Raw genomic sequence first — 16,211 nt, 5'->3', positions numbered from 1 at the left:
AACTTCAAAACATAAAATACCATTTTTATAACCAAAAATAGAAACATTCTCATCACTAAAAGAATATCTAAAACTTGTTTAAACAATGCATGAAGGGAAATAATGTTTCATGTTATTTTTGATGAGTAGCAGCAATTGCATAATTCTAAACTAACTCCATCACTAAGTACTAGACTGTAAACTCTAATCTTGTTGACAGGTGAAGATGGCCTATTCCCTATGATCAAGTTTATTCTACCATGCTCGACGTCCTTACTTCTTCTTATCCCCTGCAAATCAGAACAAATGTGAATATCACATCATGTATCAAGGACCCAAGAACGAGAAGATGATGTGTTATTAGATAAAATAGTGTATATATCTGCAGAAGTCAGCTTCACCCCACCGTTTTTGATTTCTTGTAGATACTTTAGGCACCTTCATTTCCAATGCCCTTTATCGTTGCAATAGAAGCAAGTGGCCTCTTTGGGATCAAAGACATGGAGAGCATCAAAACTGGATTTTCCTTTGGTTCCATTCCCGAAGAAAATCTACATACGCAAGTATCATAAAAGTCGGGGTCACAAGACAACTGACTGTGTTGCTCAAAATAGAAATAGAAGAAAAGTTACTTAAAAGGAACCTATCTGACAGAACATGGAGTTGGAAAGACAAATACGAGGTAGGAAAACCATCTTTTTAAACATAACGAACAAAGAGGCAAAAAGAAATGCTAATAAATATTTGCAGTCAGGGCGTACCACAAACATCAAATCCATGACAACCTGCAAAACCAAACACGAGGTACATATGGAAAATTCGATTTCAATTTCTCAATTAAAGATCCAAGACCTCCTCATTGGCAAGGAAATAACCCATAGTCATGTAAGGGTACATCCATGATATAAGGATACACAAGATATACATAAAAAAGGTAGGATAACAGACATCATATTTGAACACAACATACGCCAACTCAGGAAAATAATGTTTCTTGTTTTGAAACATGTAGATTAAACAGTTTCCGATGAGATTTCGAAACATGTAGATGAAAAGGTTTTGCAACCTTTAGATCTCACTACTAACATTCATTGTTTTGAAACATGTAGATGAAACGCTTTTCAATAAGGGCGTCAATGACAATTTTATGGAGAAAGAATGTGAAACTGAATGGTAATAGTGCAAGGGAAGGTGAGACCTCCGACAACAACTACCATAATCGTGATGAATCAAAACCCTTAAAGATAAATTCCTAGATGTAATGGTTTTGGGAGGTTCGTGTTAGCATCAGTGAGGGTTAGACCCACCTTGGTAAGTTTTAAGGCATCTATATTATAATTGAGGAGGGGTAGTGATTAAAAGGGGCCTTCTGATGGAAAGGTAATGTCGACTTTGAAGTTATTAAGGTAAATGGTGGGATTCATCATATGTATTAAACATTTTTAATAAAAAATAAATAACAAACAATAAAAAAGTTTAAAAAAATAATAATAAAGGAGGGTAATATAGTCATTCCATTTCAGAGAGAGGCCAAACACAAGCAACATATCATATGGACGATCCGAGTTAAAAAAAATTTCTTATGTATTTAAAAAAAATCATAAAGAAGGGTAATATAGTCGATTCATTTCAGAGTGAGATCAAAGACACAACCAAAACATATTATAGAGAGGATCCGTTACAAAGCAAACACGAAATTACCTCAAATCATAGAAATCATACGTGTACTTTATTCTAAGAAATAAAAGATTTTTTTTTCAAAAAGTTTGTACCCAATAGCATCATGTATTTATGGAAGGATGTCCTCAGTCAAATGCTAAAGATGTTAAAGTTCTACATCTAAAGACCAAACGAATATTTTAAGAGTAATGTAGATAGTTTTTTGTGTTTGTGGTTTTGAAAAAAATTTATTTAAATGTCAACTAACATGATGAACTAGTTGATAGATAAGGGCCACACGTAGAGTTACCAAATACCCACACAAAAAAGAAAAACGGACACAAGCACAACTATCTCATAAATAATATATTAAACATATAATAGAAATAAATAAAGATCTTTTAATTTAATAACATTTCAAGAATGAACTATGAATAAATAAATGAAAGTTTTAATCTCAAACAATGATGCACACACGTCTCCCCTAAATGTACAAGACGAACAAAGTCGTGAAAGCCATTGAAGCGGTAATCTTAGTTTCTCATCCTTATAAGTACCCAAGAATCATTTATTGTTCTTCACCCCGATTCATTTTAAGAACTGGAATACGAAAATGTCGATGACAAACAGTAAAATAGTCTTATTAGCAGTAGGGGTCATCTTCTTCAACCTCGTTGGTCACTGCTATGCTACTCTCGGCTATGGTGGTCTCCAGTATGGGTTCTACAATGGCAAATGCCGAGCTTCAGATGTTGAAGATATCGTAAGAAGGACAGTCTACTCCAAGTATCTCACTAACAGAAAAATTGCTCCAGCTCTCATCCGCATGCAGTTTCATGATTGCTTTGTCACTGTGAGTTGATTTCATATCATAATTCATTTGTCCCTACTAGTTGTTCTTTGTTTCTTGCTTCCTTTGGTGTACTCTTCCCTGCTACTTGCTGGTTTTTCTGTTGGTTTTTTTCATTCTAACTTTTCATGAATCAAAAGGGTTGCGATGCGTCCATCCTACTAGACGGACCCAACACAGAGAAAACCTCACCCCCGAATTTAAGCGTTAGAGGCTATGATGTCATTGATGCTGCTAAAGCCGCGGTCGAGAATGTATGCCCAGGAATAGTTTCTTGTGCAGATATAATTGTTATGGCTACAAGAGATGTCGTCTCCTTCGTAAGAAACCCTAACTTTTTTCCATTCATCAATATTAAATGCATGGGATTTCATGCAACTCTTACTCCGTATAATAACCTTAAGATAATATAATAAATGCAGAGCGGTGGAGCTAGATACTTTGTCCAAACAGGAAGAAGGGATGGACTTGTGTCTCTTGCACAGAATGCTCTAACCCTCCCACCTCCTACTTCTTCGGTGTCAAGTGCTATTCGAGCATTTGCTCTCAAAGGATTCACAGCCACCGACATGATCTATCTCCTTGGTAATTCACCAACTTCTTATCAATATTATATAAAGCATAATAAGTTTGCTCAACGTGTGTGTGAACTTTGATGTACAGGTGGTCACACTATCGGAATAGCTCACTGTTCATTGTTTAAAGACCGACTTTACAATTACAAGAACACAGGGAAACCAGACCCGTCCATGGATTTATCGCTGTTATCATCGTTGAGGAGTAAATGCCCTCAGAACACGACAGCGGATCCCACTGCCAACTTGGATCAAAACCCTTTTAGCTCTGCAGTTGTGGACAAATCTTTCTACAGTCAAATTATTATGGGTAGAGGAGTTCTTCAATTTGATCAAGATTTGGCATCAGATCGCCTCAGCAAGTCCACGGTTGCAGCCATTGCGCGCTCCTCCGATTTCAACGCCCGGTTTGGTCAGGCCATGGTTAAGTTGGGTGCCACCCAAGTTCTTACAGGAAAACAAGGGCAGATTAGGAAATCATGCCGAGCAGTCAACCTGCCAACTTCAACTTCTTTTTTTAATTGATTGAAAGAATTTTTAAACATTTTCTATATTTCTCCTTTTGTTTCACATATATTGTTATCGGTTTATTCATATAATTTTTTGTATTTATTGAGCTATGTACGTATTTAAGCGACTAAATATGTATTTGTTTGACTGGAATTTTGAAATTTCTATTCAGATTACTTATTTCTCAATATAAATTAAATCATGTACTCGCTTAGTTCATTACTTTGTTGTAAGTTAGCTACCTCACCCTAAACTTTATTTTCAATCGTTCATTTCACTATTCTTTTATATTACTCTCTTATATTGGGATAACATTACTATTGGGTTACCTTAATGAGAGAATATGACTAGAGTGAATGCTTGGAACTCCATCATTGAGTTATTTAAAGCTAAACTCTCAGTGCGTTTTATTGGAGGCAATGCCTCTTTGTCAAATCCGTTTTTGGTACCTGTAACACCCAGTTTCCAGAATGATCTGGTTTAGGGCATTAAGGAGTCAAAGACATAGTATTTGGATAAAACCAGGTGTCACAACGTAACAAGTTAAAATGAAGATACGTATCCTTAAGGTCTTGTCACGACCTGATAAGAGGATGGTCATGTTATGAAGATGGTTGCAGCACAAGCCCACAAATTTATGTTGCAAACACCATCAAATTTGGGCATATAACATGTAATAGACTGTTATACACCTGTGTTAGCAAACAACATTGCCTTTTTAACAACATAATATATCAAAGTAAGGACATAATGTAAAACATCAAATGTAGACTTACTATATAATCAAACAGTATGACCTATAGACATAGTATATAACAATTCATTAAATAAAAGAGTTTCATATTAAGTACAAAAGTAGAGTATCATATTCACTCTATATTAATCACAAAAAAGATTACAACATAGTTTACCTAGGCTATGTTTTTCCATGCTGCGACATTTTCTTTTGCCATGTCCATATTTCTCTTGGAATTGTTATGTTTAGCATATGTTGGATGTATGCTATTCCATCATCAACCCAAGCCGTTGGATGTTCTGTTACAAACATGTGAATAAGCTTCTCAACAAGTTTGGTTGGAGAGTTCATCAAAAAGTGTGGGAAATTGTTTGGAACAAACACATGTCTGTGTTCAACATAAAGATGTTCAATCTCTTGGAATTCGTGGGTCCTAACTAACGTCTTGAATGGTTTCAAACATTCATCATTTAGTATTGGAACCATTGACAACCCACTATGTTCTCCGAGGCATATGATACCAATTCCCCAAACTGGTATACCCAAGGCTTCTAGAAAAACGGCCACGCAACTCCATGTCTAACAAATCAATGTTCACATGAGAAATGAAGTGAACCTTGGTCTGTTGATACGCCTTGCCTGGGTAGTCTGTAAAGAACCCACCATGGACAACGCGAATGGTCAAACATTTGTCGTTTGCCTTCTCGTATTCAACCACCGGTTTGTTTTTTGGAGGTTCTGCGCTTACACTCCAGAGATTGAAGTTCGGACGGGCCCACGGATCAGCATTCATTTTCTTTTCTGAAAATCGACGTATTTTTTTTTAAACAGGAAGAAGGAGTAATTGAACTTATCGTCACCTAATGAATATGTGAGAATGATGAAATTGACATAAGCGAACGGTTTATAAGGATCATCAGTCGGAAGTGAAGCGACGTCGACTGAGGCCATCACTTCTCCGATTAATTGCAGTCTGTAGAGGTGGATTTAGAACGAAGGTTATTCGGCTACGATAATGATTACACATTTTTGTATTACACATTAATATATCTAGTATTTAAATTAATATGTATTATATTCATGTAAAAAACTATCTACAATATTAATTAAATATAATATCCATACTAGCATTGTTTTTTTTATCAAACAATATATATATATATATATATATATATATATATATATATATATATATATATATATATATATATATATATATATATATATATATATATATATATATATATATATATATATATATACTAGCCGTTACCCGCGCATAGCGGCGGGGACAAATAGCTTCTTTCAACGATATTTTTTTAAAGAAAAATGTTATGTTCCAAATGAAAATTCATGTCGTGGGTGAGAGGAAGGGTGGTAGTCGTGATAGTGGTTGATTGAAGGCGAAAGGAGGCAGAGCGGCTGTGGTGGTGGTGGTTATACTGTCTTGGTTACTGGTTAGGGTTCTTCGAGAGAGTGTGCATATATTTCTTACTTTGAAGGGATTACGAAGATAGATATTATGAGATTGTTTGTTACCAATGTGAGAGAAGAGATCCTCTATAAATTGTTGACATTGACCGCTTCAAATGGTTGAAGTGTTGAGATTGACGGGTTCAATTTGCAAATGAATTCTTCTATTAATTTGATACGAGATTTTTTAAGGGATAAAGGATATGGTTAAAGTTTTAATATTATTATATTATAAATGGGTTGTACTTCAAGCTTAATAGTTTGGACGTCTTAAAAAAATAATATTATTATATTCAATCTATTTATAGAAATAGTTAGATTTCTTTTATAAGTAGTAAAGATATATATATATATATATATATATATATATATATATATATATATATAATTTTAATTAATATGTAAAGTTATTTTTTTTTTACCTCATTTGGTCATGTATGGGTGTTGTGATGGGTTTTGGTCATAAGAACATCCTATGTGCTCATACAAACCCTAATGCTTGGATCTAGGTTTCTCTATTGTACATACAAGTTATCCAAGACTATAAACCCTAAGTCTAACATATGGAAATGGATATTAACATATAATTATGTTTAAGATATTATCTTGATTGTTATGTAGCAATAACAATCCCAATTCCTCCTTGTATTGACTTTAGAAAGCTTAGAGTCACAAATGTCACTCCTCTAATGGTTCACAAACACCATAAGCAAGAGGATGAAGAGGAGAGAGGATGGAGGCTGCCCAAAACGTGTTCTAACCCTAGAAGAAGTCTTCCCCACGTTTTTGGGTCATAAGGGGTCTTTATATAGTGAGGCTATTATGGTTATCTAACAAGGAAACCCTAATTTGGATGTTTAAGCCCTAAGCAACCCATAGACTCCTTTAATTAAGGCCTTGGACGATTTCTCATGGGTTTCCCCATAGAATTCGTCCACCCCTTAATTTAAGACAATCCATAGCCCAAATTGCAATTATCTTATAATTACAATTCCAGTCCCTTAAGTTTAATTAATCTCTTTTAGTCACAAAACTAATTACCAATTAATTATTGACTAATATTAATTAAACAATGTGATTTCTCGTTTAACATATCATTCTCATAATATATTAATAAATCATATTTAATCCTTTCTCTCCATAATTCATCCTATCAAGTTGCTTTGGTGAAGGCAACCCAAAAGGACCATGCACCATTGGGTTAAGTACATACCAAAATAGTTACAGACTTAGACACTAATCCAACATGTTGGTTGTGGGTTTGGACCTCATTTGGTCATGTCCATAGTGTTGGTTATGGATTTGGACCTCATTTGGTCATGTATGGGTGTTGGTTGTGGGTTTGGAGCTCATTTGGTCATATCCATAGTGTTGGTTGTGGGTTTGGACCTCATTTGGTCATCTCCAAAGTGTTGGTTGTGGGTTTTGACCTTATTTGGTCATGTATGGGTGTTGGTTATGGGTTTGGACCTCATTTGGTCATGTATGGGTGTTGGTTGTGGGTTTGGACCTCATTTGGTCATGTATGGTTGTTGGTTGTGGGTTTGGACCTCATTTGGCCATGTCCATAGTGTTGGTTGTGGGTTTGGATCTCATTTCTTCATGTCCAAAGTGTTGGTTGTGGGTTTGGACCTCATTTGGCAATGTATGGGTGTTGGTTGAGGGTTTGGACCTCATTTGGTCATGTCCATAGTGTTGGTTGTGGGTTTGGACCTCATTTGGTCATGTATGGGTGTTAGTTATGGGTTTGGACCTCATTTGGTCATGTCCATAGTGTTAGTTGTGGGTTTGGACCTCACTTGGTCATGTCCATAGTGTTGGTTGTGGGTTTGGACCTCATTTGGTCATGTATGGGTGTTGTTGTGGGTTTGGACATCATTTGTCATGTCCATAGTGTTGGTTGTGGGTTTGGATCTCATTTGGTCATGTTCATAGTGTTGGTTCTGGGTTTGGACCTCATTTGGTCATGAATGGGTGTTGGTTGTGGGTTCAGACCTCATTTGGTCATGTCCATAGAGTTGGTTGTAGGTTTGGACCTCATTTGGTTATGTCTATAGTGTTGGTTGTGGGTTTGGACCTCATTTGGTCATGTATGGGTGTTGGTTGTGGGTTTGGACCTCATTTGGTCATATCCATAGTGTTGGTTGTGGGTATGGACCTCATTTGGTCATGTATGGTGTTAGTTGTGGGTTTGGACCTGATTTGGTCATGTCCATACTGCTCGTTGTGGGTTTGGACCTCATTTGGTCATGTCCATACTGTTGGTTGTGGGTTTGGACCTCATTTGGTCATGTATGGGTATTAGTTGTGGGTTTGGACCTCATTTGGTCATGTACATAGTGTTGGTTATGGGTTTAGACCTCATTTGGTCATGTATGGTTGTTAGTTGTGGGTTTAGACCTCATTTGGTCATGTCCATAGTGTTGGTTGTGGGTTTGGACATCATTTGGTCATGTACATAGTGTTGGTTGTGGGTTGGACCTCATTTGGTCATGTATAGGTGTTGGTTGTGGGTTTGGACCTCATTTGGTCATGTCCATAGTGTTGGTTGTGGGTTTGGAGCTCATTTGGTTATGTATAGGTGTTGGTTGTGGGTTTGGACCTCATTTGGTCATGTCTATGGTGTTGGTTCTGGGTTTGGACCTCATTTGTTCATGTATGGTTGTTGGTTATGGGTTTGGACCTCATTTGGTCATGTCCATAGAGTTGGTTGTGGGTTTGGACCTCATTTGGTCATGTATGGGTGTTGGTTGTGGGTTTAGACCTCATTTGGTCATGTCCATAGTGATGGTTGTGGGTTTTTACCTCATTTGGTCATGTATGGGTGTTGGTTGTGGGTTTGGACCTCATTTGGTCATGTCTTTAGTGTTGGTTGTGGGTTTGGACCTCATTTGGTCATGTTCATAGTGTTGGTTGTGGGTTTAGACCTCATTTGGTCATGTATGGGTGTTAGTTGTGGGTTTGGACCTCATTTGGTCATGTCCATAGTGTTGGTTGTGGGTTTCGACCTCATTTAGTCATGTCCATAGTGTTGGTTGTGGGTTTGGACCAAATTATGCCTACTAGACTATATTATTATTTTTGTTATATAAAAATATTTTTCCCTTGTATATATATATTTTTTAATTATATATATTTTTTATTTCAAATAGTCATAAATGTTTTTCCAAAAATTAAATTGTTAACTTAGAAGGACCAAATATGTAATATTTATATTGTTACCAAATAAATCATATTAATTTTTGAAAATGCACGACATGTTTCCAAACCACGATTTTTTCTTCTAATCATGTAGGATTACTATGAGATCAAAATTTGAAACACATTTGAATCTGTCAAACGAAGTTAAACAAAAACTAAAGAGAGGCAAATATTTTTTTGTATGGTTTTTGGGCTCCAATGAAATCAATGAGTGAAATCTTCATCTATCACACCGCCAAAACTATGAAGATCAGTCCATCAGATGAAAGAAATCCCGGTAATTTTTGGTAGCCTCCATCAATTTAGGACCTGTTATATCATTTTAATATTTAATAGATTGTCATTTATTCCACCATTGTTTTGTTTAGCGTTTGGTTATATCCCAGAAGGATCATACTTCAGTTCATCATTCATCAAGCTTTCTAGTGTAAGTATAGTTTCAATGTAATTGATTGTATTGATCACGGATCATGCATAACAAAAAAAAAAATTGATTCTTCATATTGTTGTGCTTCTTGCACATAAACCGTTCGATGAAATGTTTATGTGAGCAATTGTCTGTAATATTATTTGTTCATACATTATCATTAAACTTATAAACAATCAAACTTATTTTCAATATGTTTTGTCAACAGAAGAATCATGGAGGTTGACAAGGAACAACATGAGGATATCCCTGACTGTAATACAAAATATGAGCTAGATGATGGAAACCAAGAATATGATTCGCCTACAGAGAATGGTGAAAATAAAGACATTCACTACAATAGTCAATCAGATCCGGAAGAAGAAATCCACAAAACAGTTCCTTCAAAATTAGATAAGAAGAGGGGCATGACTCGATTGCCAAAACTAAAGACTGAATATGTCAATTCTGGTGGAAAAAAAACGTGTCAGGTTTGATGAATTTTGTAAGTTTACAGGGAAGAATAATGCAGTCTTTGTTAGCTATTTGGGTGATCTTGTCCGCAAGAAGGTAGGATTAAGTGCTCTTTGCTGGAAAAAGTTAAACCGGAAATGAAGGAAAAACTATGGGAAGAGATAACAGTAAATATCTTCTTTAATTTTTTAATCTGTATAACATAATATATGTAAAAATCAAGTTTTAAATACAAACATTCTCATTGTTTTTTTTAGCGTTATTTTGAGGTTCATGAAAGTGGAAAACAATTTGTGATGAATAGACTTGGTATTCTTCTACGGAATTTCAGAAGAAAGTTGTATGCAGATTACATCAAACCACATCTAGGCGATACCGATATGCTTGAAAAAATCCTAGTTCGTTATCGTTCACTAATCACTGAACAAGATGATTGGAACAAATTTGTGACTTATACACAATCTCAAGAGTTTAATGTTAAAATCTTTTTTCAGAACTTATTCATTTATTTATCATAATCTGGGTTCTAAAAGTTCGTGAAAAATACGTTACTTTTAATTCACAGAATGTGTCACAAAGGACTATCAAAGCGAGAAAGATGTCAAAGTATGATCATCGGATGGGACGAGGGGGGTATACAACTCTTAGGAGGAAGTTGGTAAGCTACATTGTAGCCAATCAAGTGTAGTCTATCATATCCGTATAAAAGGAACATCGTTGCCCGCGGTGCCATTCACTTATCATCGAAAAGACAATTCATTCATGGAGTTCGTCTACAAAATGATTGCTATAAAGTTTCCATTGATGAAGTGGTTGTAAAAACTGCATTTCTACCCCATCAAACTGGAGAATTCAAATTAGTTGAGGATGCATATAAAAGTTTTTTTCCATGGCCAAAATACCTTGTGTAAACCGAGTCAGAGGTTTGTTTCAATATGTCCAATACTTTTTGCATTAAACTTTATTTTCTTCATAAAGTACTATACTAAGTTTATGATGAATTAATTTTATTGGTTTCAATGTTGTTGTTATAGGTACTAGAAATTATATCACATCCAAAATCAACAAAAAGAAAACCTACTTACATATCATCTGATGCCCTTCTGAAAAAGACAAGGAGCAATACAAACAAAAAGAATACCTAGCTAGTTATGTTTAGGTTTTGGTTTATGATGTGTTTGATTTTTTAACCGTTATATAAATTCTTTAAATTACACAAAATTTCCTTTCTTTTATATTTTAATTAGGAATGTAATGTATATATGGATTTCGATTTCAATTATTATTAATATAAAATTATGAATTTTGTTTGTGATTCATATTGTTGTGTTTCGTTACTTTAATATAAAGTATTTTCATGTGTCTAAAATGTATAAAAAGTAACAGTAAATAGTAAGTTATAATGGCTGTAGTATGATTTGTGTCATGTTATATACGTTTTTAATGTCTCTAAAAATATACAATTGTTACTTTATATCAATTTGGAACGTGTGACTAAATGGTTAACAATAGTCATAATATACAAGAATTATGTGACTACAATTGATTTAAAGTGATGTTTATTTAAAAAAAATTGTCACTAAGTTAAACAATAACAACATGGAAAAACAATATATGTGGCAAATAAATACCATAATTGATTGTTGTTGAAACTAAATACTAGGAAATCGTCACATAGATCGTTAACTATATGTATCCATTTACCGAACACGTACATGTTTACCGTATATTATATGTGTCTAAAATATACCCAATAGTCTTAATACGATATCGTATTGTCCTTAATTTTAACAAAATGTGTGTCTTTACAATACTTATGATTTTAATTCACTTCTTCGTTTGTCTCTATACATTAGGTTATAGTCACAAACGTTGATTGTTTTTTGCGACTAATAATTAGCAATTCCTCACATATGAAAGTAAAGTACTTGTGGCCATTTAGCAAACATGGTCACACTCACCATAATTAAAAGTTTACAAAAGATACACAATAGTCTTAATAAAATTTAAATTGTGTGACCATATGTAAGAAAACAATTACACTAAAACATCATGAATGTCGCATTTTGGTGATCTACAGTCACGACGTTAAATAAATATGTGTGACTAATAACTATTTAACGCTACAATATTGGATATTTAAGGAACAAAATTCCGTACACATTTGCCATACTTTTATACTACGGCCATATGTTTTCATAGCATACAGACACTACATTTTAAAGTGACCATAAAACCCATACGATGACGTCACCTTCTATCACATTTTCAGTAAAAAAATAAAATGTCACTATACGCATATAATCACATTTTTTTGGTGTGACTGTAATTCATTTTTCTTGTAGTATATATATATATATATATATATATATATATATATATATATATATATATATATATATATATATATATATGCACGTGGCCTAAACTAGGCTAATAATATAAGTGGGCTGTAAAATGGGCTAAACAACCGTCTACACTAACTCCTCGAATATTTTATCTTCCATTTCGAGTGTTTTGCTTTGAATATGTCAATGATGGAGTTCCAAGCAATGACTCTAGCCATATTCTATCCAACCCAAGATAAGAGAAAAACAATCTAAATATAATTGTGTAATTCGATGAGGGGTTGAAATTAAAGTATACAGATCGATGTAGTAACTTACACAAAAATCTGTGAAACAACAAGTACATGATTGATTATTCAAAAAGAAATGATTAAAATACAAATTTCAATTCCTCAGAATCAAACAAATACGATATTTAGTCCCTCAAATACATAGCTCAATAATAGTAAAAAATCAAGTGAATAAACCGACAACAATATATGTGAAACATAAGGACATATAACACATGTTTAAAACCTTATACAACTTTCAATCAATTAACTAAAGAAGTTAAAGTTGGTACAACGTTGACTGCTCGGCATGATTTCCTGATCTGCCCTTGTTTCCCTGTAAGAACTTGGGTAGCACCCAACTTAACCATGGCTTGACCAAACCGGGCGTTGAAATCGGAGGAACGCGCAATGGCTGCAACCGTGGACTTGCTGAGGCGATCTGATGCCAAATCTTGATCAAATTGAAGAACTCCTCTACCCATAATAATTTGACTGTAGAAAGATTTGTCCACAACTGCAGAGCTAAAAGGGTTTTGATCCAAGTTGGCAGTGGGATCCGCTGTCGTGTTCTGAGGGCATTTAATCCTCAACGATGATAACAGCGATAAATCCATGGACGGGTCTGGTTTCCCGGTGTTCTTGTAATTGTAAAGACGGTCTTTAAACAATGAACAATGAGCGATTCCGATAGTGTGACCACCTGTACATTACACACGTTAAGCAAAATTTTATGCTATAAGTTTATAACTATCAACAAGAGGTTGGTGATCAATTACCAAGGAGATAGATCATATCGGTGGCTGTGAATCCTTTGAGAGCAAAAGCTCGAATGGCACTTGACACCGAAGAAGTAGGAGGTGGGAGGGTTAGAGCATTCTGTGCAAGAGACACAAGTCCATCCCTTCTTCCTGTTTGGACACTGTATCTAGCTCCACCACTCTGCATTTACATTATCTTAAGGTTATTATACGGAGTAAGAGTTGCATGAAATCCCATGCATTTAATATTGATGAATGGAAAAAAGTTATGGTTTCTTACGAAGGAGACGACATCTCTTGTAGCCATAACAATTATATCTGCACATGAAACCACTCCTGGGCATAAATTCTCGACTGCAGTTTTAGCAGCATCAATGACGTCATAGCCTCTAACACTTAAATTTGGGGGTGCCGTTTTCTCAGAGTTGGGTCCGTCTAGTAGGATGGACGCATCGCAACCCTTTTGTTTCATGAAAAGTTAGAAAGTTTCATGAAAAGTTAGAATGATTAGGGATTTTTGAAACGTAAAACTTAACCATGCAAAAACTGTTCTTCAGGAAACTAGGCGCATCATGCATTGTAAAATCCAAATTCTTTAGAACAGAAGCTATACTAAAGGAAGCAATAATCGAAGAACAATACGCATGATGCCTGATACTGACAGTGATATAATCAAGAGGGACAAGCAGCTCAAAAACACTACCAATAGATAGACTTGGAAGTCTTTAAGAATGTACAAGTCAATTATGATAAGAAACTTACATTGACAAAGCAATCATGGAACTGCATGCGAATGAGAGCTGGGGCAATTTTTCTGTTTGTTAGGAACTTGGAGTAGACTGTTCTTCTTACGATATCTTCAACGTCTGAAGCTCGGCATTTGCCATTGTAGAACCCATACTGGAGACCACCATAGCCGAGAGTACCATAGCAGTGACCAACGAGGTTGAAGAAGATGACCCCTACTGCTAATAAGACTATTTTACTGTTTGTCATCGACATTTTCGTATTCAAGTTCTTAAATGAATTGGGGTGAAGAATAATAAATGATTCTTGGGTACTTATAAGGTTGATAAAGTAAGATTAGTACATCAATTAATGGTCTTCACGACTTTCGTCTTGTGCATTGAGCAGGAGAGACGTGTCGGGCATCATTGTTTGAGACTAAATTTTTTTCTTTTATTCAAAGTTCAGTGGAGAAATATTATAAGAAGGAATTTATTTAATTCAAATATGATTGTAGTTTATGATTATCAATAGTCGTGGGGGTCCTTTTTCTTTTCTATTTGGTATCAACATAGACTTGCCCTTGTCAACCAATTCATGGTATAAGTTGACATTTAAATTAATAAAAAGAAGATTTGATTATTTATTAGATATCTAATTAAGTGTTAAAACAAAAACAAAGACAGCTATCTAGAAAATGGAATAAAACCCTTTAAGTTTTGCATATTTTTAGTGGCTTTACACTTTACCCAAACATTGATTATTTATGGGTCAAAGCCCTAAACTTTTATGGTTTTTTACAATTTGGTTTTTATGAGGTAACAAGGTTCTAAACAATGTTTAAGAATTATTTGGTAGGAAGAAACTTTGTTTATGTTTATTTATTTAAGTTTATTTATGTTATATATATGTTCGGTTATGTTTTGAATATATATATATATATATATATATATATATATATATATATATATATATATATATATATATATATATATATATATATATATATATATATATTCAGGTTTATTTAAGATAATACTAATTTTATGAAGCCTTAAGATCAAATTTAAAAATAATTTTAAAATGTAAAATAAAAGAAAAAATTCAAAAATTCTATTTTTTTAATTATTATTTTTGGAACTTTATTTAACTAAAAAAAATAAAAAAATTACCGTTTTTTTTTTGAAAAATACGTAAAACATTATAATAGAATATTATACTGTATATATTCTAATATGATTTTTAAAATGTTTAGAATATTCTATTAGATTTGTTAAATATGTAGAATATTCTAAATATTGTACTAAAATATGTAAAAAAATGTATTGTTTTTGTATTTATTTTTTATTTTCTTTGGTATTTTTTTTTTTTTCAAAAATATATATTCCGAAAATAATATTGGAAAAAAAATTTCGAAAATTTTTAATTATTTTGCATTTTAAAAATGTTTTTGTTTTATCTAATAAATGAGTGGCTATATATATATATATATATATATATATATATATATATATATATATATATATATATATATATATTCAACTGTGTTTTGTTTATCTGTATTCGTTTATGTTCGTTTCTTTTATATTTGTTTAGCATGTTGACAAATATAACAAGCGAACACAAACGAGTTTAAACTTGTTAAACGAACGAATATCAAGAAGAAAACTCGTCTGTTTGTTCGTTTGGGTTTGTTGGTTTGTTTGGCTAACTTAAACGAATGAACATGAACAAATATTTATTCATATTTTTCAGTTTGTTTATATTCCTAGAGTTAAACCTCTCTTTAGCATAATACTCTCTACTTTTGTAGGTCTGGAAAGAATTTTTTGCTTAGAGTGTGCAAGTAAAAAGGCAACAGGACCTGTGTTGGGTTTTAGTAAAAAAATTGTCTAATTATATTGTCAAAACTACGAGATTAATTAGCAACAAAGTATTTGAAGATTTGAATAAACCTAAAACTATTTCAACCTATCAATGATCACTTTGCAAAGCGTGAAAAGATTAAATCAACCATAGAAGAAAAAATGTTACAACATTTGAAGACTTTGATTCTCATGAGAGATTGGAGGTTGAAGAAGATGACGTGAAGCTCCAAAGAAGAAACTTTTTATAATGTATCCACGAAGCAATGATCAACCACTAAAACATGCTAGTGTTCACTTCTATATAAGTTGTTCTTAGGATTTAAGACATATACCAAATAAGTCGTAAGGAGAAGCAACTTATAAGCTCTTAAATCAA

The 16,211-nt window shown here is 33.6% G+C and overlaps 2 protein-coding genes across 2 annotated transcripts; one reads left to right on the top strand and one right to left on the bottom strand.

Annotated features, from left to right (window-relative positions):
* The first annotated feature begins 2,209 nt into the window (after window positions 1-2,209).
* On the top strand, window positions 2,210-3,749 carry LOC145001292 (peroxidase 60-like). The gene is made up of 4 exons (XM_078960663.1): window positions 2,210-2,491; window positions 2,629-2,808; window positions 2,911-3,073; window positions 3,152-3,749. The coding sequence occupies exons 1-4, from the start codon at window positions 2,252-2,254 to the stop codon at window positions 3,586-3,588; spliced, it is 1,020 nt and encodes a 339-aa protein (XP_078816789.1). The 5' UTR covers window positions 2,210-2,251; the 3' UTR covers window positions 3,589-3,749.
* An 8,789-nt stretch (window positions 3,750-12,538) lies between these two features.
* Window positions 12,539-14,264, bottom strand: LOC145001171 (peroxidase 60-like). Its single transcript, XM_078960526.1, has 4 exons — window positions 14,004-14,264; window positions 13,522-13,701; window positions 13,260-13,422; window positions 12,539-13,183 (listed from the first exon to the last, which is right to left on the bottom strand). The coding sequence occupies exons 1-4, from the start codon at window positions 14,241-14,243 to the stop codon at window positions 12,744-12,746; spliced, it is 1,023 nt and encodes a 340-aa protein (XP_078816652.1). The 5' UTR covers window positions 14,244-14,264; the 3' UTR covers window positions 12,539-12,743.
* Between the last annotated feature and the right edge of the window lie 1,947 nt (window positions 14,265-16,211).

Source organism: Lactuca saligna, chromosome 6, assembly GCF_052625555.1.
Source record: "Lactuca saligna cultivar CGN05327 chromosome 6, ASM5262555v1, whole genome shotgun sequence".
Lineage (NCBI taxonomy): Eukaryota > Viridiplantae > Streptophyta > Magnoliopsida > Asterales > Asteraceae > Lactuca > Lactuca saligna.
The sequence above is the reverse complement of the archived record's forward strand: the minus strand, read 5'-3'. Positions and strand labels throughout refer to the sequence as shown.